General features: G+C 45.0%; 1 protein-coding gene across 1 annotated transcript in view; it reads right to left on the bottom strand.

The window, feature by feature from the left end:
• The window catches only part of CACNA2D4 (calcium voltage-gated channel auxiliary subunit alpha2delta 4), a 414350-nt gene that overhangs the window by 363281 nt on the left and 25501 nt on the right, over nucleotides 1–25568 (bottom strand). Inside the window, exon 2 of the mRNA XM_082253648.1 lies at nucleotides 2705–2786. Within this exon, the coding sequence (XP_082109774.1) occupies nucleotides 2705–2786 (82 nt within the window). The remainder of the gene's footprint in view (nucleotides 1–2704; nucleotides 2787–25568) is intronic.

Below are 25568 nucleotides of genomic sequence, written 5' to 3'. Positions count from 1 at the left end.
GTGATCCCGCGACTAATCCGCCGCTGGGACCACCCTTATCGGAAAGCCAATCGCCTGCAGTTTAAAAAAATACCAGGGTTATGGCAGCTATCTGCTGCCATAACACCGGTATTTAAGTTTAAATGCAGGACGTATATATACAGTGGCCGGTAGGGAGGTGGTTAACCACTTCAGCCCCAGAAGGTTTACCCTGCTTCATAACCAGGACATTTTTTGCAATACGGCACTGCGTTACTTTAACTGACAATTGCACAGTCATGCAATGCTGTACCGAAATAAAATGTATGTCCTTTTTCCCACAAATAGAGCTTTCTGTTGGTGGTATTTGATCACTTCTACGGTTTTTATTTTTGTGCTATAAATAAAAAAAAAACCCAATATTTAAAAAAAAAAAAAAAAACTATATTTTTTACTTTCTGCTTGAATACATATCCAACAAAAATTTAAAAATGGAAAAAATCCGAATTTCTTCATAAATTAAGGGTAATATGTATTCTGCTACATATTTTTGTTAAAATAAATCCTAATAGGCGTAAATTGATTGCTTTGACAAAAGTTATAGCATCTACAAACTATGGGATACATGGACTTTTTTTTTTTTTTTACTAGTAATGGCAGTGATCAGCGATTTTTAGCGGCGCTGTGGCATTGCGGCAGACAAATTGGACACTTGACACTTTTGACACCTTTTGGGGACCAGTGACATTATTACAGTGATCATTGCTAAAAAAAATGCACTGTCACTGTACTAATGACACTAGCAGGGAAGGGGTTAACAACAGGGGAGATAAAAAGGTTAATTGTGCTCCTAACTGTGAGTGGGGGGGGGGGTGCTTTGACTGGAGGAAGACAGAAATCTGTGTTCCTGCTTAGCAGAAACAGAAGATCTCTGTCTTCCCCTCTCACAGAACGGTGGTCTACCTTGTTTACATAGGGAGACTGCCACTCTGCCTCTCCTGAGAATGATCGCCAGGTCCTGGGAATGGCGCCAGCCAGACTCGCTGATTGGCTCCTGCTGTGTCCAATCACAGTGGGAAAGAGTCGCCGGCAGCACGCATGCAGGCCCCAGACCCACTGCAGGAAATCACTTGCAGGTGCGTGATTTTGCGCAGGAGGGTTGCCCTGCCGTGGTGCAGTCCTTAAGGGCTTAACAGAAGTCTATGCATGTATTAGTGCAGGAACCTTTTTCATAGTTGCTGCAACATGACTTGCGGCAATATGAACGATTCCTTTGCCGAAAATAGGCTGCAACTTGTCATTTGGAACTGTCAAAATCGCACAACAAGTTGCACCAGTGTAAACGGGGGCTAAAAGCTGAAGCAGAGAATGATCTGTGTCAGAAACTGGACAGGCACACGGATTTACATGACTTTCATCTCTTTGAGTTGACATCTCAGTCCAGGAAGCAGATGGTGAACCTGAATGATGCCTGAACAAAAATGGCGTTGTCCTTCTGCAGAGAAAAGAAAGTAGATGCTGGCACTGTCAGGTGGAGTACTGTGATCTCTAGGAGAGGTAGTTAATACCTGCATATGTTACACTAACACATTACTTAAAGGGTAACTACTTTTGTGGGGAAAAAAATCAGCAAATAAAGAAAAAACAATATAGCGTAAACAATTGTGACACAAATCGTATTGTAATTGAATGTTATTCAAAATGACCTTTCTTTTTCAATTTGTAGCTGTTGTAATTTTCTGTAAAATGCAATACAATATGGCTACCTGGAGCTATTCTGTACACAGAATGTATACTGACCACACCCGGAAACATAATTTCCTGCTTGTGTGATTGGCTCACCAATAGGAGCACGTCTAAAGGGATGCAGGCACAGCAGCTTTCCTCATTAGTGCCCTGCAGCTGCCACAGCTGATAGATACTTATGAAACCACTCCCATTTGACCAACTCAACACAGAAGCACAGAGGAACAAAAAAACATTGTTAAAATCCTTGCAATGTACAGAGATCACCCAGAGGGAAATGATTTTTTCTCAACAAAAGTGGAGTTACACTTTAACACATACCTCCCAACTTTCTGAGATGGGAATGAGAGACACCTATAAGCAAAAGTATTCATAGGACACACCAAGTGCTTTTTTTTAACCACTACTATTCCTTTATACTTTTGAAATGTACAAATGCAACCATTTAGAAAGTGGATGAAAGGTTTAACACTGTAAAACACTTTTTGCTAGATAAATAGTGCATTTATAATACAGGTGTATATATCAGACCAAAATGAGGGACAAATGAGGAGCAAAGAGAGACAGAGGGACTTTGTTCCAAACCTGGGACAGTGCCTCAAAATCAGGGACAGTTGGGAGCTATGCTTAACATGCTAAAAAAAAATGAATGCTCAATTTAACCGACTTAGATCCTGTTCACATTTAGGAGTTTTTGAATCGCTGGCAGAATTGCGCAATACTAGAACGCGGTAAAATGGCACCCCAAATGCGCAAAAGAAACAGCATTTAAAGCACAACCAAACACGCACCTATTGCTCATAAACTGTTCTTTTGGAACAGAGAGCAGACTATTAGAAAAACCCACAAAAACAGGCCATAAAACAAAAATGCGCTAAAACCGCGACACTCTGCCATCCCTAGATGTGTACGGAGCCTTAACCTGAGTTGGACTTTCATTTACACATTGCCCGGAGCAGCCGGTTACATGGGGAGCATGAATGAAATGCCGCGTGAGTACCTTTTGTAGCAGGAGGGAGCCGGAATACTTGGTGAGGATGGAGTACATCTCGCTGCCCAAGGTGTCCGCCCAGACCTTCACCCTATAAGAAAAGGCAGAAAAGGGGTGAGTGTATGTATGTCCCAAATGAAACAAGTCTGAGTCTGAAAAACTGATCTGAATAATTGGATTTACAAAGAGCAATGTATGGAGTAAAGTAACCCCCTATCAGTAAGCCAATCAGAATTCATCTTTTTTTATTTTCACGTCATGTCAGTAATAGGATTGTCAATAAAGTACAACTACACATAAGGCTTTGGTAACACTTGTGGTTGGTTTGGGAAGCGATTTTACCTCCCCCTCCCCCTCCCCCAATCTGCAAAGGCGGTGGACGGGGGTGTACACTTCATAACTGGAATCCTTTACATTGTGGGTAAAATTATCCTGGTCTATCACCACCCACTTAACTCGACCAATTCAACTGAATAGGGTTGCACCACACCCACCGCACAACTGATGTGCACCGCATGTGGATGCAGTGTGGGTTTTTATGGGTTAAAACAGGCGGTGAGGAGATGACATAATGCCACCCCCCCCCCCCTATCAATCTCTGTCTGAAAAGCAATCCACTGCGGATCACTCTTCAGAGGGGAAAGCATGTATAAACAAGCCCTAATCCGCCTTCATTTGTGTCTCACATGCTCCCCCTCCTAGACACTGCAGCTCACAGCGGGAGTGCTTTAGCAAACCAGACAGTGGGCAGGACTAGGTGTGGCCAGATACTGACTGGCAAGCTACAGGCACCGGTGACACCAGTGACAATGCTGATAGCCACACCCCCTGCAACATCATCTCCTCCCACTGTAGTGCAAACAGGCACAGCCTACATGAGGGTGGCAACTCTTCCGATCTCAGGAGCAATGCAGCATCGTTGTCACACCATGTGGAAGCTGCATTAGGTGGACTTCACTGACAGGATGAATAGGTATTTGTGAGACCTTGCATGGGGACTAAAAAAAAGCTAGAAGTGCTCCTATAAATATTTGTTGCAACATAGATGTTTATTATGGGAGGCCAGAGTTCTACTTTAACTGATTGGCTGCGGTGTTTATGATATTTCACACCATCGTTCTTTGTAATGCTTTACTGCAAAAGCGTGCATTACTTTTTTGTGAACTTGGAAAAAATTATTGAAATTATTCTTGACCTGTTGCTGCCAGACACCAGCAATAATGGCATTAGGAAACGGTAATCACCATGAGCCCTGCCAGACACAAGACATCACCACTTCCCCAGTACAAAAAAAGTCAAATAGTCCACAGAACAGGCATGGACACCATAAAGGAACACTCCACCTAAAGGAGATCTAAACCTAAGAACGAAAATGGAATATATTGCCGCTTACGCATGTGGTGACTATTCTCTGTAAACTACTAATGTTCCCTCACCTCACATAATGGAGATGAAGAGAAGAAGACATGTTTGTAGTCAGTTATTTCAGTTATTCAATTCAAAAAGGGAAACTCCTAAATTATACAAATTCATTGCACACAGAGTGATATACACTGCTCAAACTAATTAAGGAACAATTTGAAAACACATCGGATCTCAATGTGGAAAAATCTCATGCTGGATATCTATACTGGTATGGACTGGGTAATGTCTTCGGAACAAAAGGATGCCACATCATTTGATGTAAAATGAAAATGATCAACCTACAGACCTACTGAGGGCTGAATTCAAAAACACCCTGAAAATCAAAGTGAAAAAATGATGCAGCAGGCTAGTCCATTTTGCTGAAATTTCATTGCAGCAACTCAAAAAGTAGTTTGTATGGCCCCCACGTGCTTGTATACATGCCTGACAATGTCTCGGCATGCTCCTAATGAGACGACAGATGGTGTCCTGGGGTATTTCCTCCCAGATCTGGACCGGGGCATCACTAAGCTTCTGAACAGACTGAGGTGCAACCTGGCGGCATCGGATGAACCGAAACATAATGTCCCAGAGGTGTCCTATTGGATTTAGGACAGGCGAGCGTGGGGGGCATTCAATGGTCTCAATTCCTTCATCCTCCAGGAACTAGTTACATACTCTCCCCACATGGGGCAGGGCATTGTCATGCACCAGGAGGAACCTAGGACCCACTGCACCAGCGTAGGGTCTGACAATGGGTCCCAAGATTTCATCCCGATACCTAATGGCAGTCAAGGTGCCATTGTCTAGCCTTTAGGGGTCTGTCCCGGACCATCACTGACCCACCACCAAACCAGTCTGCTTGAAATATGTGCCAGGCAGCACAACATTCACCATGGCTTCTCCAGACCCTTTCACATCTGTCACATGTGTTTAAGGTGAATCTGCTCTCATCTGTGAAAAGCACAGGGTGCCAGTGGCAGATCTGCCAAGTATGGTGTTCAATGGCAAATGCCAATTGAACTCCATGGTGCCAGGCAGTGAGCAAAGGGCCCACTAGAGGACGTTGGGCCCTCAGGCCACCCTCATGAAGTCTGTTTCTGATTTTTAGGTCAGAGACCATCACACCAGTGGCCTGCTGGAGGTCATTTTGTAGGGCTCTGGCAGCACTCAATCTGTACCTCCTTGCAGATACTGGTCCTGTTGATGGGTTAAGGACCTTTTACGGCCCTGTCCAGCTCTCCTAGAGTAACTGCCTGTCTGCTGGAATCTCCTCCATGCTCTTGAGACTGTGCTGGGAGACAAAGCAAAGCTTCTGGCAATTTATGTGCATTCTTGGAGGAGATGGACTGCCTGTGCAACCTCTACAGGGTCCATGTATCGCATCATGCTACCAGAAGGGACACTGACCCTAGCCAAATGCAAAACTAGTGAAAAACAGTGAGAAAAGATGAGTAGGGACAAAACTGTCAGTGGCCTCCACCTCTAAAACCATTCTGTTTTGAAGGTTGTCTCATTGTTGCCTATCTAGTGCACCTGTTAATTTCATTAACACCAAAGCAGCTGAAACTGATTAACAACCCCCTCTGCTACTTAACTAACCAGATCAACATCCCAGGAGTTTAATTGATGTGATACTATACTGTGTTTAAAAAGGTGTTCCTCTAATGTTTTTGAGCAGTATATTTCAATTATTTCTTTCTTTGATGATTATGGCTTACAGCTAATGAAACCCCAAAATGTAGAATCTCAGAAACTTAGAATATTGTGAAAATGTTCAATATTGTAGACTCATGGTGTCACACTCTAATCAGCTAATTAACTCAAAACACCTGCAAAGGTTTCAGTAGGTTACACAATCATGGGGAAGACTGATGAAGACTGCTGCCTTGACAGTTGTCCAGAAGACAGTCATTGACACCCTCCACAAGAAGGGTAAGTCACAAAAGGTAATTGCTAAAGAAGCTGTCTGTTCACAGAGTGTTGTAAGCATATTAATGGAAAGTTGAGTGGAAGGAAAAAGCGCAGTAGAAAAAGGTGCACAAGCGCAAACCTCTACCAGGAAGTTCTAGAGCACTTCATGCTTCCCTCTGCTGACCAGCTTTATGGAGATGCTGATTTCATTTTCCAGCAGAACTTGCCACCTGCAAGCACTGCCAAAGGTACCAATACCTGGTTTAATGATCATGGTATCACTATGCTTGATTGGCCAGTAAACTCCTCTGACCTAAACTCCATAGAGAATCTGTGGGGTATTATCAAGAGGAAGATGAGAGACACCAGACCCAACAATGCAGACGAGCTGAAGGCCGCTATCAAAGCAACCAGGGCTTCCATAACAGCTCAGCAGTGCCACAGGCTGATCGCCTCCATGCCACGCCGCATTGATGCAGTAATTCATGCAAAAGGATCCCTAACCAAGTATTGAGTGTATACTATACTGTAAATGGACATACTTTTCAGTAAACCAACATTTCTGTATTAAAAATCCTTTTTTTTTTTTTTATTTATTGGTCTTATGTAATATTCTGATTTTCTGAGATACTGAATTCTGGGTTTTCACTAGCTGTAAGCCATAATCATCAAAATTAAAAGAAATAAGTGCTTAAAATGTATCATTCTATGTGTAATAATCCTAAAGAATATAAGAGTTTCACTTTTTGAATTGAATTACTGAAATAAATGAACTTTTCTAATGATATTCATTTTTTTTAGATGCACCTGTACAATGCAGTGAGTGAGTGTTGTCACCATAGGACAGGAAGTATATAATTTGCAAATACAGGGAGAAAGCCTGGAAAAAAATACAAGTAATGTGACCACAACATTTAGGGACTGTTAAGCTGAAAAATATTACATTTGTTTAGGTTTCAGATACACTTTAAAGTTAAATTCCAGGTGTGGATTTTTTTTTTTTTGCACAACTACAGTATCTCACAAAAGTGAGTACACCCCTAATATTTTTGTAAATATGTTATTATATCTTTTCATGTGACTGACAACACTGAAGAAATTACACTTTGCTACAATGTAAAGTAGTGAGTGTATAGCTTGTATAACAGTGTAAATTTTCTGTCCCCTCAAAATAATTCAACACACCGCCATTGATGTCTAAATCGCTGGCAACAAAAGCGAGTACACCCCTAAGTAAAAATGTCCAAATTGGGCCCAACTAGCCATTTTCGCTCCCCGATGTCATGTGACTCATTAGTGTTACAAGGTCTAAGGTGTGAATGGGGAGCAGGTGTGTTCAATTTGGTGTTATCACTCTCATTCTCTCATACTGGTCACTGGAAGTTCAACATGGCACCTCATGGCAAAGTACTCTCTGAGGATCTGAAAAAAAGAATTGTTGCCCTACATAAAGATGGCCTAGACTATAAGAAGATTGCAAAGACCCTGAAACTGAGCTGCAGCAGGGTGGCCATGACCATACAGAGGTTTAACAGGACAGGTTCCACTCAGAACAGGCCTTGTCATGGTTGAACAAAGAAGTTGAGTGCATGTGCTCAGCATCACATCCAGAGGTTGTCTTTGGGAAATAGACATATGAGTGCTGCCAGCATTGCTAAAAAGGTTGAAGGGCTGGGGGGTCAGCCTGTCAGTGTTCAGACCATATGCTGCACACCGCATCAAATTGGTCTGCATGGCTGTCGTCCCACAAGGAAGCCTCTTCTAAAGATGATGCACAAGAAAGCCCGCAAACAGTTTGCTGAAGTCAAGCAGACTAATGCCCCATACACACGTGCAGATTATCTGCAGACTTTTGTCTGCAGACTTACCTTTTCTATGTAGTGCAAGGGCCTGCCGGATTGCATACAAATTGAAAGTGGTTAGGTTTGACCTCATATTATATGGTTTTGGTAAGTCTGCAGACAAAAGTCTGCAGATAATCTGCACGTGTGTATGGGGCATAAGGACATGGATTACTGGAACCATGTCCTGTGGTCTGATGAGGCCAAGATAAACTTATTTGGTTCAGATGGTGTCAAGCGTGTGTGCCCTATTGAGCATCTGTGGGGCATCCTCAAACGGAAGGTTGAGGAGCGCAAGGTCTCTAACATCCACCAGCTCCGTGATGTCGTCATGGAGGAGTGGAAGAGGACTCCAGTGGCATCCTGTGAAGCTCTGGTGAACTCCATACCCAAGAGGGTTAAGGTAATCCTGGAAAATAATGGTGGCTACACAAAATATTGACACTTTTGGCCCAATTTGGACATATTTCACTTAGGAGTGTACTCACTTTTGTTGCCAGCAGTTTAGACATTAATGGTTGTGTGTTGAGTTATTTTGAGCGGACAACAAATGTACACTGTAAGCCCCCGTTCACACTGGGGCGACGCTACTTTGGACCGCGACCTCCGAGGTCGCGGTGCGAGCAGCGCGCCGCGACCTCGGAGCGGCCGCCACGGACTTCATAACATTGAAGTCTATGGCGGTCGCCTCCTGGTCGCCCCAAAGAAGCTCCGGACCCTTTTTCTGAGTCGGAGCGACTTGTGTCGCTCCTATCAGAACGGGTCCGCAGCTTCCCTATGGGAGGCGACCTGCGGCGACCTGTGAGGCGACCAGGTCGCCTCACAGGTCGCCCCAGTGTGAACGGGGGCTTATACAAGCTGTACACCCACTACATTACATTGTAGCAAAGTGTCATTTCTTCAGTGTTGTCACATGAAAAGATATAATAAAATATTTACAAAAATGTGAGGGGTGTACTCACTTTTGTGAGATACTGTATATCCAGACCTAAATATGCAACAAAAAACAAACAGAAACAGAAATAGAGTCAAAAGTCCAGAATCAAGGAAAAAGGGAAAGCGAGAGGGCAAATTAAAAAAAAAAAAATAATGCTTGTTCGTAAATATTTTTCAAAGCCGCCTGAACTAAACCCCTACGGTATATACTGTCTATTACTCTCATTACTACTTCCTTATCTTGTTGGCCTAGGCCTTAAAAATCCCTGTGGGACTTCTTTGTTTTCTTTGTTGTATATTTTTGGGATGTGGCACTGTGACTCCAGTAGCCTAGCACACTCACCTATTTGCATTTGTACACTGTCACTGAACACATGCACACTTCACACTTACTGAAGCCCCAAACTTGAAATTCTAGAAAGAATGCATATACATATGACGCACTATGCAAGAAGAACCTTGTCACTCTGAGCAACTGGTAATCCTCAACTAGATTATCACAGTTTAGCAAACAGTTTTCGGACTAGGAAGAGAAAGGGATGTCATAAAAATTTGAATGAAAAATAGTTTTCCTTTAATGGGAACTTTCTACACTTTGTGAACCACAGCTCGCCCTCCAAATACACACACACACACACACACACACACAAACTTTCCCTGTGGAGTAAAGCCCCGTACACACGATCAGATTATCGAACGATCTGTCGTCCGTTTTTTGTGGCATGCTAGTCTGATGTAGAAAGTGAAGAGGTTATTTTCATACAAATTTTCCCGTACGACAGAATTCTACTCCAGAAGTGATGTCATGTGTTGGATTTTTTTGTATGTGTTCTTTCGTCTCTGAGCATGCCTAGTCTTGCTCTTAAGATTTTTTTCCGTCGAAAACTGTACTAATGAGACGAAAATCGGATGTTGTGTTGACGCCGAACGATAAAAATTTTATAGCCTGCACATCAGGATTTTTTCGGCCGAAAAATCGGAGTCGGCTGTCAAAAGCACCATAATAACAATCCGAAAATCGTCAGGTCGGTCGTCGGACGAAATTTCCCTTCAGATTTTCTTATCGTGTGTACGGGTCTTAAGGCTCCATGAACACTGCAGCTGTGAAATGCACATTTTACAAGAATATGACTGTTTTTTTTATTTTTTTTTATGCCCCTCTGGGTTAGCCTATGCCGCCGTGCACATATAATCATTTATGGGCATTTACAGGCAGGGGCGTTTAGGTTCAGAAATCTAAACGCACAGAAATATGTTCAGGAGAGGAGCGTTTGGGCCAAATAAAACCCCACCTGACACACCTAAATGCGTTTAGACGGGCCTAAACATAAGGCGCATTTAGCAATTGAGAGTGTACTTATTTTAATGGCCAGAATAATATTCAGGCCAATTAAGCTAATAAACACCCAAACGCTTATTGCGCCTAAACTGAAAATGCGACTTTAGACAAATTTGTTAATGCGGCTTTGCCCGTCAGAAGAAAGTAGTTTATAAGGCCAAGTGTGCATAAGCCCTAAAGTAATTGTAAAGGATCTTTTTTTTAATTCTTAAATATTAAACCTGTCGTAGTTACCGGTTTTGCACAAAGCAGCCCCAATCCTTTCCTTCTGGGGTCCCCTGCTGTCTCTTTCCCCCTCCTCCTACCTTTTGACTGCTCCCTTGCAAGCCGCTTGCTAGGGGTGCATTCATGTGAGCTTGATCCCAAGCCTCACTGTGTGCGTCTATTGACACACGCAGTGCGGCTCACCCCCGCCCCCCACTCCCTTGTCACTGAATCCCTCAGTCAGGAGGGAGAGAGAGAGTAAACAGAGCCACTGCAATCTGACACAGCACTGGATTGAGACTGGCTCAAGTAAGCATTTGGGAGGGGGGGGTGGAGCTGCACCTGAAAGGTTTTTTTACCTTAAAGGGATTGTAAAGGCAGAAGGTTTTTTTTGTTTATCTTAATGCATTCTATGCATTTAGATAACAAAAACTTTCTGTGTGCAGCAGCTTCCCTCATACTTACCTGAGCCCCCTCTCGGTCCACGAGTGTCTTGGCCGTCCGGGGCGCTCCCTTCTGATTGGCTGAGGCACAGCAGCGGCACCATTTGCTCCCGCTGCTGTCAATCAAAGTCAGTTAGCCATACAGGAGAGAGAGGGGTGGGGCCAAACAGCAGCTCCATGTCTAAATAATCACACAGAGCTACGCTTCGGCTCAGGTGCCCCCAGGTGCCCCCAATTGCAGCAAAATCACGTGACTTTTAAGTCGCACAAGTTTTAAAGGGACCTTAAAGTGATTGTAAAGCCTTGTTTTTTTTAGTTAAAAATAACAAACATGTTATACCTACCTCCTCTGTGCAGTTGGTTTTGCACTGAGCACTGCAGCCTGGATCCTCCTCTTCTCGGGTCCCTCTTCTGTGCTCCTGGCCCTTCCCTCCAGTTCAGTGCCCCCACAGCAAGCAGATTGCTACGGGGGCACCCTAGCTGAGTCGCAGCTCCCTGTGTTCATTCAGACAAGGAGCTGCGGCCTGGCCCCGCCCCAGTTCTCTCCTCATTGGCTGACTGACTTTGAATGACAGCAGTGGGAGCCAATGGCGCCACGCTGCTCTCTCAGCCAATGAGGAGGGAGAGTCTCTGGCAGCCAAGACACTCCTGCAACATCGCTGGATAGAGATGAGCTCAGGTAAGTATTAGGGGGGCTAAGAGGGGCTGCTGCACACAGAAGACTTTTAATCCTAATGCAGAGAATGCCTAAAACCTTCTGCCTTTACAATCACTTTAAAGCAGAGTTCCGGGCACAAAATCGACCTTTTTTTTTGTGCCCGTCCGCTTGGTCTCCTTAACCTGAAAAGGAATTGGATAGTTAGGTATTTTTTTTTTTTTTTTTTTTTTTTTTTTTTAAACTTACCTTGTAATTGTTGATCGAATATACTCACATATTCTTCACTTCCTCCCTCAGCGCCGCAGCTCCGCCGTCACTTCCTGTCTTGCGATGATTCCTGGGAGCTGAACGTCATCGCTCCCAGGAATCAATGCGACGGCACCGGCCCCACTCGTCACTTCCGGGGCGACGCCGCATTCCCTGCTAAACAGCTTCTGGGCATGCCCAGAAGCTGTGGAGGAATGCAGCGCCGCACCGGAAGTGACGAGAGGGGCCGGTGCAGGCGCATTCTGGGAGAAGAAGACACGGAAGAGGACGCCGAAGAGGATCGCGCCGGCTTCAGCTGCCCACAAGAGAGATGGAAACGCTGTGGAAGAAATTTTATAAGTGAGTATTTCTTCTAAAAGGTAAGTGCGAACCGGGACAGATCAGAGGCTAGCCATTGTGGAATGTACTAGCCCTGACTGTCCTGGGGGTATGTTCAGTGAAAATCTTTTTCTGTGCCCGGAACTCCGCTTTAAGCTTCTTGCTGATTTGTTTTTTCAAAAGAATGTAGAAGTAAACTATAATTTCATATAAGCTTTATCATGTTATTTTAATTTCAGAAGTCATTTTCAATGTTTTTAAACCTGCAGCTTTCATTGTAATAATTACATAATCCGTGGTGATCCTACAATGAAGGTTTTTGTTCAGGCACTTCTTTTTATAGGGTGGCAACGCTTGGGTCCTGTCTACCAATTGTGCTCCTGGGTTGTCACCCTGTAACATGGGCTTCTGATACAAACTACAATCTATTCATTTTGAATGGCACCTCAATGCACTGAGTGGTGTAGCTTGCTGCAATTCATGGTAGTACATTCCTGTGCATTGCCTCACCGAAAATGCACATCAACACAGAATGCACAATAACGCACAACAAAGAAGAAAATTGGCCGTAAAGAGGGGATTTCTTTTTACCAAAGAACAATGTTCTCCAACAAGACAAGTTCAGAACAAATAAACAAAACAAAACTACAGCATTGCATCACCTCGTAGAAATAGAAATGTAAAAATAAATACATGATCCATATATTAAACTTGGTGTGTTCAGAAAGAGCTGGACTCAGCAAAACTCTGTATTATGGCCGCATGCACACTGGATATTTAGCTACAGTCAGTTTATATGCTGGCCCCCGGACGCAAAGGGGTTGATTTACTAAAAGTGGAGAGTGCAAAATCTGGTGCAGCTCTGCAGAGAAATGAATCAGCTTCCAGGTTTTATGGTCAAGCCTTATATGAACAATCTGAAATTAGAAGCTGATTGGCTACCATGCACAGCTGCACCAGATTTTGCACCCAGTTTTAGTAAGTCCCCCCCAAACTGTCTGCATCCAGGGCTGGCCAGAGGCTCCATTCACATGCAACTGTTCAAATCTGGCATGGCTGTTCACACACACACAACACATACAGTACATTGGGTCTATGTTTCTCAATCACAGATTCTTGCTGGCAGAGAAACTAAGCTCCTGTATAAATAAGCCCTTAGATTGCTGGGTATTTTTCAAAATGCACAAAATATAAACATCTACTAATATTTATAGTGACTCTGCAGAACGTTAATCCAGGGAGTATCCGACTGCCTTACAGGGTCAGGAGAGATTTTTTTTTTCTCTGCTGGAGCAATTTGGTCCACACTTTATAAGGGTTGTTTGTCATTTGGATCAACTGCAGGTTTATGGTTCCGAGGATGCAAGTTTAATTTATTCAGTTTTGTCTTTTGACTCAACTAGGGCTGGGCGATATGGCTGAAAACTGTATCACGATATCAGTGTTTCATATCGGTCGATATCGATAATTATTGATATTTTTTATTACCCATTTAAAATAAGGACCAGGAGAAAAATGTTACATTTAAACATTTTTATTTTAAACTTAACCTTCCTCTGATCATAATCTAGCAACTAGGGCTGGGCGGGGAGGGAGGAGAGCTCACTGTGTGGAGGGAGGACTGAGGAGGAGAAGCGCTGTATATGTGTGTCTGACACTCTGACTCTGACGGACCACCGCCGCGCCTGGATGTGACGTCAGCTGCGGGCTGTACAGGGGCTGCGCTGTGATAGGAACAGAGAACAGAACTCCCCAGTAACCGGCCACCTTTTTTAGTTTAAATTGAAAGTACTATTTTTTTTTTCAAACTCGTTTTTTGTACAATTGTTTTTTTCGCCTTTTTCCGCTTGTGCAGCCAGCCCCCGCGTAACTACACACACCCTGGGGCTCCAGCCAGCTCGTAGTCCGCCGCACAGGAACCGAACTCCCCAGTAACGGACCACCGCCGCACCTGGATGTGACGTCAGCTGCGGGCGGTGCGTCTGTACAGGGGCTGCGGCGCGCTGTGATAGGTACAGAGAACTCCCCCGCCTGGATGTGACGTCAGCTGCCGGGAGAGGAAGCGGGCGGTGCATCTGTACAGGCCAGGGGCTGTGATAGTTCTCTGTACCTATCACAGCGCGCCGCAGCCCCTGTACAGACGCACCGCCCGCAGCTGACGTCACATCCAGGCGCGGCGGTGGTCCGTTACTGGGGAGTTCGGTTCCTGTGCGGCGGACTACGAGCTGGCTGGAGCCCCAGGGTGTGTGTAGTTACGCGGGGGGCTGGCTGCACAAGCGGAAAAAGGCGAAAAAAACAATTGTACAAAAAACGAGTTTGAAAAAAAAAATAGTACTTAATATCGATCACGTGTCTATCGCGATACATATCGTTATCGATTTATCGCCCAGCCCTAGACTCAACTCAATGTGCCTTTATCAACTCATGTACACTAGATGGCCAAAAGCATGTGGACCCTGCTCTCAATGATTGAGTTCATGAGTTTAAAATGAAGGGTACTGTGAATAAAACAGCATACAAAGATATCTGTACTCTTCCAACCTTGTGGTAACACTCTGGGGAAGGTCCTTTTTTTATTCTAATATTACTGTACCCATGTACAAAGCCAGTTCCATAAAGACGCGGTTTGGTCAGTTTGGTGTGGAGAACCTCAAGCCCTGACCCCAACCCTACTGAACACCTTTGGAATAAAATGGAATGCCAATCGTAAACCAGGTCTTCTCTTTCAACATCAGTACCTTACCTCACAATTGGGCCCACATGCCCACAGACACACGGAGAACCACCAGCACTAAGGTTACCCCTAGGGTCATGAATGGATTTCATGGCGTGGAATGGTTTCTAACCTGAACCATTCATTATCCTGCCTCTATACCCTTTTGGACTATATTGAAGTATATTCCTGCACTGTTTGGCAGGTCCTCTATCCCTTAATAAGGTGGACTCCAAATATGGGTTGGATGATTGCATCTTAGGGCACCAAAACGGACTATAAAGCGAATGAGCCCTATTACTGTGTCCCTTTGGCCTCTTGAGTCGGGAAAGGGGGAGAAACCTCTACAGAGGTATATACTCTAGCGATTGCTACTACGAGACGGGGGCTCTATATCATTTGAGGAAATATTACGGATACTGTTCTACACCCACAGCCGTCACCACAATCATACACTCTGTCATAGGGACTTGGTTTTCCTGCCTGCTATTAATATCTCCACACGCAGCGAGAAATATCGTTATTGCTCAGTCTCTCTGGCCCTGACGAAGCCTGATGCGAAACGCGATGGCTCATTGGGACCTTCAAACCGAATATCACCAAAGACTTCTTGCATCAACATCAGCTTGAAGGATGTATTATTCCCTCACTAGGGATATACAGTAAAACCTTGGTTTGAGAGTAACTTGGTTTAAGAGCGCTTTGCAAGACAAGCAAAATTTTCAAATAAATTTTGACTTGGTTTACAAGCGATGTCTTGATATACAAGTAGCTTCAAGTCACAGCTGAGTATAAAAGAGAAGAGAGGCGCCTCTAAGTGTAGCAATATGGTTACATTTAATGAAGGTACAACATTTAGCAACTCACATGGTTGATGATTGGAACAGGCAAATCTAAGTATGCAGGCATCCAGGCTAAAGCTGTCCACATAGACCATCCTCTGCACCGCCATCTACGTCATTCCTTCCATGCTGCCCCTCGCTTTTAGATCCCTTTACTGCAGGGTGGTCTTCCCGGTCAGGATTACAGACTGGCAGTTGGCGGTGCAGAAGATAGTCCATGTGGACAGCTTTACCCCGGATGCCTGCATACTTAGATGTGCCTGTTTTATTCATCAAACATGTGAGTTGCTAAATGTTATACCTTCATTAAATGGAACCATATTGCTACACTTAGAGGCGCCTTTCTTCTCTTTGATACTCTGTAGCTCCTACTGGTTTTTGCTTCTTATCCCCTTGTGGAAGGGGCTATTTGTGGAAGGGGCTATTTGTGGATGGACATTTTATGGTTATATAACCTATCGCAATGCTATAATCTTTTTATATGGACTATAAACTGAAGGACTTATGAATAAATGGTTGTGGAACGAATCATCTGATTTTCCATTATTTCTTATGGGGAAATTTGCTTTGATATAAGAGTGCTTTGGATTACAAGCATGCTTCCGGAACGAATTATGCTCGCAATCCAAGGTTTTACTGTATTTCTGTGCTGCTGTTTTTAACATATTGGTGAATATATGAGGGATTTATTTTTCTTGTCTGTGTATCCCTCACCTATACACTAAACTCTTTTATATACATTAATAAATTGATTAATTTTAAGTGGTCGCTTCCTGGTCTTCCTTCTCCCAACTGGCCATAAAACCCCTACTTTTTCTGTATTTTGTTTTTGCACTCTAAAATCTTGTGAAAAGCTTCCCAGAAGAGTGGAGCTTGGTATACCCACAAAGTGGGCAACTCCATATTAAAGGCTGTGATTTTGGAATGAGATGTCCAGCAAGATCATATATGTGTGATCATCAGGTGTCCACCAGCTTTTGCCCATTTAATGTACATTTGTAGCTAATCCTATACAAAGCAAACATATAGATACACTTTAATCTGCCCTGTAATTTAGAAATTCTGTACAGGAACTAAGAAAAAGAGGATGATGGAGCAGAAGTGTCAGGTTCCTATGGTAGTGAGCCCTTGTAGAAGGCTAACTCGGGGTTCCTCAGGGCACGGAGTCTAAGCCCCCAGCCTGCATATTCACCAGGGCCCCTCATAGTGGAGCCAGCTGAAGATGTGGAGACCACTTGCGTGTGCAGATTACAGATAGCAGGAGACCGAAGAGGATCTGGTAAATGAGCTCACGGCACAGCAAAACGGTAGACGAAGCTGGGGTCAGTGCACGAGAAGTCAGACACAGACTACAAGTATTAAGTGGGAAAGCAGGAGCACAGAGAAACTGGGAAGTTGCTCTGGCAACGCGAGCTGCACTGAGCATGCCTATAGATAGAGAAGCATACTGGGAGGCGGACCAGGAAGTGATAGAAGAGAAAGGGAATCCACAGTAGAGCAGACAACACCCATAGGTGAACACAGAAGCCAGCAGCACATGTGAGTAAAGCCACAGGTCCAGCAGAATCACTGCAACAAGGAGGTAAGAATTTTACAAGCAGTAAACTGCAGGCTAAACCATGACAAGCAGTGGTGTATCCAGGGCCGCTGATAGGGGGGACCACCAGCCCTCTTGTAGGGGGCCCGTGCACACAGGGGGGCCCACACGGAGAGGGGGATTAGTGAAGGACAACAAATACAGAAATCGTCCTCCAGCACCTGAATCTGATCTGTCCCTCTACCTGCTATCAGCTTTTATCTGTTGAGAAAGAGACAGTTGTCCCTCACTAATCCCCCTCCCTTGTGTGGGCCCCCCTCCCAGCACTTATCTCTGCTCAGGAGTTTATTTGTAAATTGTAACTTTGTTTCTCTCTCTCTCTGTCTCCCTGATCACTGAGCTCCAACTGCCCAGCCTGTATATTTTTCTCATCTCATCTTTTTTATTTAAAGCGGAGTTCCGGCCACGAAAATGTTTTTTCACTAAAAACACCCCCGGGACAGTCAGGGCTAGTACATTCCACAATGGATAGCCTCTGTACTGCCCCGGGTCGCACTTTTAGAAGAAATACTTACCTTGAAAAATTCTTCTCCAGTGCTGCCATCTCGGATGTGGGCAGCTGAAGCCAGCGCGTCCTCTTCTGCTTCCTCTTCCGTGTCCTCTTCTCCCAGAATGCGCCTGCACTGGCCCCGCTCGTCACTTCCGGTGCAGCGCCGCATTCCTCCACAGCTTCTGCGCATGAAGCTGTTTAGCAGGGAATGACGCGCCCGCACCGGAACTGACGAGCGGGGCCGGTGCAAGTACATTGATTCCTGGGAGCGATGACGTTCAGCTCCCAGGAATCAATGCAAAGAGGAAGTGAGGCGCGGGCCGCGGCCGCAGAGGGAGGAAGTGGAAGAAAGGTGAGTATAATTTTCTTCAATAACAAGGTAAGTAAACAAAAAAAAAATCGTAACTATCCATTTATTTTTCAGGTGACCAAAAGCAAGCGGATGGCCCAAAATCGAACTGCGGAACTCCGCTTTAACATAGTTTTTTTTTTTAGGTTTAGCAGGAATTATGCGAGTTATGCTATATTTGTAAAGGAATGAACTCGCTAAAGATATCTAAGGCGTGTGAGAATGTGATTTAGGCTGCAGCCTACCCTGAACTACAGTCAAGAGACTGTATAAACTGAAGAAATAAATATGTGGGTAATTGGCGCTGCCTATATTAGGTAATACCTAATATAGGCAGCGCCAATTACCCACATATTTATTTCTTATGCTATATTTGTGTCTGCTAATAGTGATTTTGTTGTAATTTTAGCTAAATATATCTTTAATATTTTCTTGGGGGGGCCCTGCCAGGTAGTCTGTACGGGGCCCTGGGTGTACCTATAGACATACTAGCCCATACAGCTGCTATGGAGCCCAAGGCTGGAAAGAGGGCCCCACTATGGAGGCTGCTTGGTGTCTCCATTTCAGAGGCAAGATCAGATGCTCAGGATCACACTTCACAGATCTTCTGTAAGTAGATTTATTACTGTTTTAGCTTCATTTACCACGTCAGATAGTTTTAACCAGCCCTTAGAAAAGTTTGCACTACCTTTTACATGGGTGCATAGGACCACTAACAAATTTGTAATAATATAAAATGTTTTCTTGGTTTTGCAGAATACTACACTACATTGTTCAACCCATGCTGGCTGGGGTAGTCAGGGCTGCTGATAAGGCAGTACAACCAGCCCTGTTGTACCAGGCCCGGGCTCCATCACCTCAGCATGGGGGCCCGTGCAGCTCTGTAGTTCTTTCTGCCTAAATAAATAAAAAGGTTACAGGTGCTGTATTGCTCTGTTACAGTTTCACATGGCTGTTCGGTTCTGACTGTCAGATTGTAACACAGTACAGCCATAACAAAGTCATCACCCAACAGCCGTGTGACAGAACCATAATGCAGCTGCTGTGCTCTGATCATCATAATGACCATAGGAACACAGTGGGGAGTGTACCTTCTTTCCACAGTGCCATAATAATGATGATCTTAATCATGAGATGCTTGGTTACACTTGTGTTTGGGGGGGGCAATAAAAACGCATGGCTGTGTTTTTAAGGCCCTAAACCACTCCCCTTTAAGAACCTTTTGCCCAAGCTTTCCACTTAGATCCACGGTCAATTTTTTGTGCAGACCTTTATGTAGGTCTACGGGAGTGTGGATGTAAATGGACCTCTGTCTGTTTACTGTACATCTGCCTACCTCTGAGCCTGTTCAGTTCCAAAAAGTACATATGCCACAACCGCATCCCACCATGTTGCCTGCTGACCACGATCCCATTCAACTTTTATCAGGATTTTGAAGTGGTGAATACAATGCCTCCTCGCCACCTGCCACCCGCCGATCCCCCGCTGAGCAGGCGGATGACAGCTGTGTCTCTGCGCTGTGTGCGGAGACACAGCTGTCAGGTCCCCATGCATCTCTATGGGGGAATCGGATGGGAACGGACCGTCTGTCCGTTCTCATCCGATCCGCCAGTCGGATAGAAAATAGGGTTTCCATCCGTCCGGTTTTGACATATCGCATGTCAGCGGACATGTCTCCGCTGACCTTCGATGCCCCATAGAGATGCATGGGGCGTCCGTTCAGATCCGCCAAAAAAACTGACAGGTGGATCTGAACGGTCTCCATGTGTGAAAGGGGCCTCTGGCTTAAAGAAAATGTAGGCCTTCAAGTCAGCTGCAGCATTCTTATTAAAAGGAATAAGCTCAGGTGTGTTTGAAGCCTAGTCTAATCAAATATATAACAGGCAGGAGAAAAACAAATATTACTTTAAGACAAGGCTGCATTTTTTCTAGGTGAGCGGGGTGGGGCCGTTAGGTAGGCTAAATGGGGCCCCGTAATTTCTAACAGTGGCCCTGGGGGTGGTAAAAGGGTAGGAGGGCTTCAAATTTACACCAAAGGCCCAAGATTTTATACTTTAGACCAAGGGCTCCAAACTTTATAAACAAAGGGCCAGTTTACAGTCCTTCAAGGTTTAGGGGGGCTGGACAGTGGGAGAAGAAAATGTCCCATAACTGGTATTACGAGGAGGAATAATAGTGCCTCATTACTGGTATCAATAGGAGGTATAGGGGTTAATTTACTAAAGGCAAATCCACTGTGCACTGAAATTACACTGCAAGTGCACTTGGAAGTGCAGTCACTGTAGATCCGAGAGGAATATCTGAAATGAGGGGAAGCTCTGCAGATTTCTATCATCAAATCATGTGCAAGCAAAAATGCTGTTTTTAATTTTCCTTGCATGTCCCCCTCAGATCTACAGCAACTGCACTTCCAAGTGCACTTGTAGTGCACAGTGGATTTGCCTTTAGTAATAAAACCCCATAGTGTCCATGGGAGCAATACAGCCCCATCATTGGTGTTAGTGGGATATGTAGTGCCCAGTCTTTGGTGTCAGTGGGAGGAATATTGACCAATTGTTGGTGTCATAGGGAGGAATAGTGCCCCATCATTAGTATCAGTGGGAGGTATAGTGCCCCATTTTTGGTGTTAGTAGGAGGAAAAAGATCCTGTTGGTGTCAGTGGGAGGAATAGTGCCTCATCATTGGTATCAACGGGAGTAGTAGTGCCCCATTATTTGGTGTCATTAGGAGGAGTAGTGCCCCATTATTAGTGTCAGTGGGAATAATAGTGCCCCATTATTGTTGTCAGTGGGAAGAATAAGATCCCGTTGGTGTCAGTGGGAGGAATAGTGCCTCATTATTGGTTTTAATGGGAGGAACAGTGCCCTATTGTTGGTGACAGTAGGAGGAATAGTGGCCCTTTATTGGTGTCAGTGGAAGGTATGAGATCCCATTGTTGATGTCAGTGGGTGGAATAGTGCCTCATCATTGGTATCAATGGAAGGAATAGTGCTCCATTATTGGTGTCAGTAGGAGGAATAGTGCCACATTATTGGTGTCAGTAGGAGAAATAATTCCCCCGTCTTTGGTGTCAATGGGAGGAATATTAACCCATTGTTGGTGTCATAGGGAGGAATAGTGCCCCATCATTGGTATCAGTGGGAGGTATAGTGTCCCATTGTTTGGTGCTACAGTAGTAGGAGGAATAGTGCCCCATTATTGGTGTCAGTAGGAGGAATAATAAGATCCATTTGGTGTCAGTGGGAGGAATAGTGCCTCATCATTGGTATCAATGGGAGGAAAAGTGCCCCATTATTGATGTTAGTAGGAGGAATAGTCCCCATTATCTGTGTCAGTGGGAGGAATAAGATTCCGTTGGTGTCAGTGGGAGGAATAGTGCCTCATCATTGGTATCAATGGGAGGAATAGTGCCCCATTGCTGGTGTCAGTAGGAGGAATAGTGCCACTTTATTGGTGTCAGCGGGAGGAATAAGATCCCATTATTGGGGTCAGTGGGAGGACTAGTGCCTCAATATTGGTATCAATGGGAGGAATAGAGCCCCATCGTTCGTGTCAGTGGGAGGAATAGTGCCTAATCATTGGTATCGATAGGAGGAATAGAGCCCCTTTGTTGATGTCAGTGGAAGGAATAGCGCCCCATAGTTAGTGTTAGTGCGAGGAATAGTGCTCCATCATTGGTGTTAGTGGGAAGAATAGTGCCCCATTGTCGGTGTCAGTGGCAAGAACTATTCCCCACTATTGCTGAAAGTGGGGGGAATAATGCCCCAAGGGCCAGAAAAAGCAAGCAAAGGGCCACATCTGGCCCCAGGGCTGCAGTTTGGAGACCACTGCTATAGACAAAGACCAGTTGATGGGGGCGTGGCCGGCGTGTGATGTGAGAAGACATGCTACACAGCAGCTACGCCGGTATCCTGTTCAATCTCCTGTAAATCACCTCCATCCTTTCCCACACAAGCTCCAGAACAACCTAGGCAGAATCCCCGCAACCCCTGCTTGCAATTCGGGTGTGTATTGCCTGTCCTGGAGATGTCTAGAAGGGGCCGAGCACCAGCCTAACGCCGGATTCAGGGATTAAAGATGGTGGATCCGTGGCTCGATCGGCGAAGGAGAAGCAGAAGGAGACAGCCCAGAGACTATTCTCTAAGCCACAAGGTATAGATCAGCCCCTACACTCGCAATCTGCGCCAGTGACATTGAGCTACCTCTGGGGGATGTGGAGGGCGGAGGAACCCCCCTGAGTCTACTGGCAGGGCCTTAGCTGACAATATTGTGCAGTACACTATCCGCATGCTGCCTGCATCCCACCCTTCTGACTCAGACCCGGAGCCCACGTTGAGGAAGATCCTTTCTGCTGTGACAACGGGGAATTCTACTATTGCTGAACTGGCAGGGAAGGTGAAAGAGATGAAAGTGGAACTCTCCCTTGTCCGCCAAGACATGCAAAAACTCAGGGACCGCACTGCAGCCCTGGAAGGCTGTGTTAGCTCTATTGAGGATGACTGGCAACCATTACAGCGTGATGTGCGTTATATTCAATCCATATCATCTGCTAATGCAGCTAAACTGGAGGATCTTGAAAATCGCCTCCGTAGGAACAACGTAAGGGCGGTTGGAATTCCTGAGAGGGCAGAGGGGAAAAACCTGATGACTTTTATTGAATCCTGGCTTATTGATACATTTGGTAGGGATGCCTTCTCCCCCAGGTTCGCGGTCGAGCAAGCACATCGCGTTCCTGCGAGGCCCCCTCCAGCTGGAGCACCATCCATGCCCTTTCTGTTCAAACTCCTCATTTATAAGGACAGGGAATGCGATTCTGCATAAAGCTAGAACAACTGCGGATTTATCAGTGGGCAATGCCCGTGTCTCCCTATACCCTGATTTCTCAGCGGAGGTGCAACGACGACGAGCGAAATTCCTGGATATCAAGAAAAGATTGCACAATTTCAATGTCCAATATTTTATGCTGTACCCTGCTAAATTGAAGATAATTGCAAATGGTTCCACGCAGTTCTTTGACAACCTATCCTTAGCGATGCACTGGTTGGACAGAGAGGAACGTAATTTGGCGCATAATGCGCCAACATAATTCCCTGGGCCCATAATACTTCACCTGGTGAGGTATATACAGAGCACTAACTGTATACTTTCATGGAGCTACCCAAGCATTTGGCAGTAAAACCCCCTAGGGTATTGGTCACACGATCTATCCTCAGTTAAAAGAGATGTAAAGTGTAACACATCCTCTGCAGACACCGGAAGTGATGTAATGAGTTCGCATGCAAATAAAGAGGCGGAAGTGACGGTGCGCGAGCCACTCCTATCTGGGTAGACGTCCAATAGGAAGAAACGCGTCAGAGAGGAGGCGTTACCGTCACGTACCACCGCTCGGAGCCCGTGCTGCAGCCGGATCCTAGACCATTTCCATTAGAAATTCTGCCCTACGTTTTATCAAGCTGTTTCCATCTGCATAACTGTAAGTGTAACCCTTGTTTTAATTAAACTGGTTGAGAAGATATCACACTATTGCGACCCTTATTTTTTGCACCCCGTTCCCTGGAGAGCATTGGCCTTTGGTCACCGTCTCCTGGACACGGGTTTAAAGGTGAAGGAAGCATTGATGAGATCTTTGGAACCAGATTACTTTCCAGTGGCTGACTGAAAAGGCACCAAGGTGTATCATATACACAGAGGAAGTGGAAGGGGATTTTTGAATCTATTACTCCGCGTTCTTTATTATCACTTCTGGTAAGAGACCATTTTGGGTGATTCACGCGGGGAGTGATTTATCCACGGTTGCAGTGAAACATATTGTTTAATTCGTGCACACCTTATTTTCCGTCTGGTAAGGAGGAATTTCACCTGGTGGTGGGCTGCACTGAAGTTGGAGATTTTTCTTTATTGTCGAGCACCTATTTGTTTGATCAAGCATGGACACTTAAAGAGAAATGGACTTTGTTTGCACATTCCCACCCATATATCCATATGTTGTTATACAATTTTTGGACACCATTTTGTTTTTCTTTTAAACACAATACTTGGCTGACTGCTCACTCACTTGAGTACAACAAACTATCTCTGCATGGACATGAGTTACTGATGGTGACGGAGGGGACACTACCTCACTGGTGACAACCAACACCTCTTTAAACACCCCGCAGGAGGGTAATGTTATATTATTTGTACCTCTCGGGGGGTAGTCCTTATGGAGCGCCCTCTGGGGAGATACAGGTGTATTCACATTTAGTATATGAATGGCGACCCAAAATTCCAAACTACTAATGCTAACGTGGAATGTTCGGGGATTAGGGGACGGGATTAAGAGGAAAGCGGTATTTAGCTACTTTAGAAGGTTACATCCCTCGTTAATATGCATACAGGAAACTCACTTGACTACTTCTACCATCCAACTGCTGCGATCCAGGGACTATCCTCTCCAATATCACTCTACTTTCTCCTCCTTTTTCCAGGGGAGTCAGCATTTTAGTGTCCAAGGAGGTGACGTTGGTCTGCATACAACAGCAGTTGGATGAAAATGGGCGTTATGAGTTTTTGCTATGTAAGATCAATGGATTTATGTGTATATTGGCATCGGTGTATATCCCTCCACCCTTCTCTCATGAGACTTTGAAGTTGTCGGCGCAATTTATGGCTCCTCTCCCAAATATCCCAGTATTGGCACTGGGGGATTATAATAACTACCTTAATAAAGCCTTAGGTAAATTCAGTCCAACACAGGGCAGGAGGGCACGACCCCCCTCCCTCATTACCCCTACGGCTTTTGCTAAACTATTACAGGAGCTGGGTCTCAGAGATGTATGGAGGGGTAGGTATGGAGAGAGCTTAAATGCTATTCTTGTTACTCAGCTACTCACAGAGGACTATCCCGCATAGACATGGCCCTGGGTAATGATGCAATGTATCCGTATGTAGAGGACTCAGCATACGAACCCTGCTTGGTGTCTGATCATGCTCCTTTCTGGGTAAGTTTGTCTGTAGTTGGCCCTCTTTGGCGGGTCAACCCATTTTGGTTAATGCTATTTCCTGAACCAGACCCCATTCTCAGTGCTCTCAATGATTTCCTATAATGTAATAAGGGCACCGCCCCGGTGATTACCCTATTGGAGACCCTGGAAGGCCTTTTTAAGAGGGCTAATTATCAGAGAAATAAACAGGGTTAAGTGTAGATCTGGGGCTTGGGAGGACACTGTGCGGGGAGAAATGCAGCGTAGAAAGGGGGCTCAGGTAGCAGACCCAAACCCCTCCACTCATAGGTTGTGGTTAGAAGCCCAGGCACTGTACAATTCTGTAGTCCTCTCTGCGACAGAAAAGAAGAAATGCTTTCTGTAACAAACCATTTTCGAAGAGGGTGAAAATACAGGTCATATGCTTGCTATGGTAGCTAGGGCGCAGCAGGAACAGGGGACTATAGCTGCAATTAGGACCAGTTTGGGAGTGATAGCCACCTCTACAGCAGATATGGTTGAGACCTTTCACCAGTTCTATTATCTGATATCTCTTCCCTGTTGGATAATTTCGTTGTCCTCTCCCACAGTTGGAC

This window comes from Pelophylax lessonae, assembly GCF_965119305.1.
Source record: "Pelophylax lessonae genome assembly, chromosome: 4".
Classification (NCBI taxonomy): Eukaryota; Metazoa; Chordata; class Amphibia; order Anura; family Ranidae; genus Pelophylax; species Pelophylax lessonae.
This window is presented reverse-complemented; position numbering and strand designations above follow the sequence as displayed.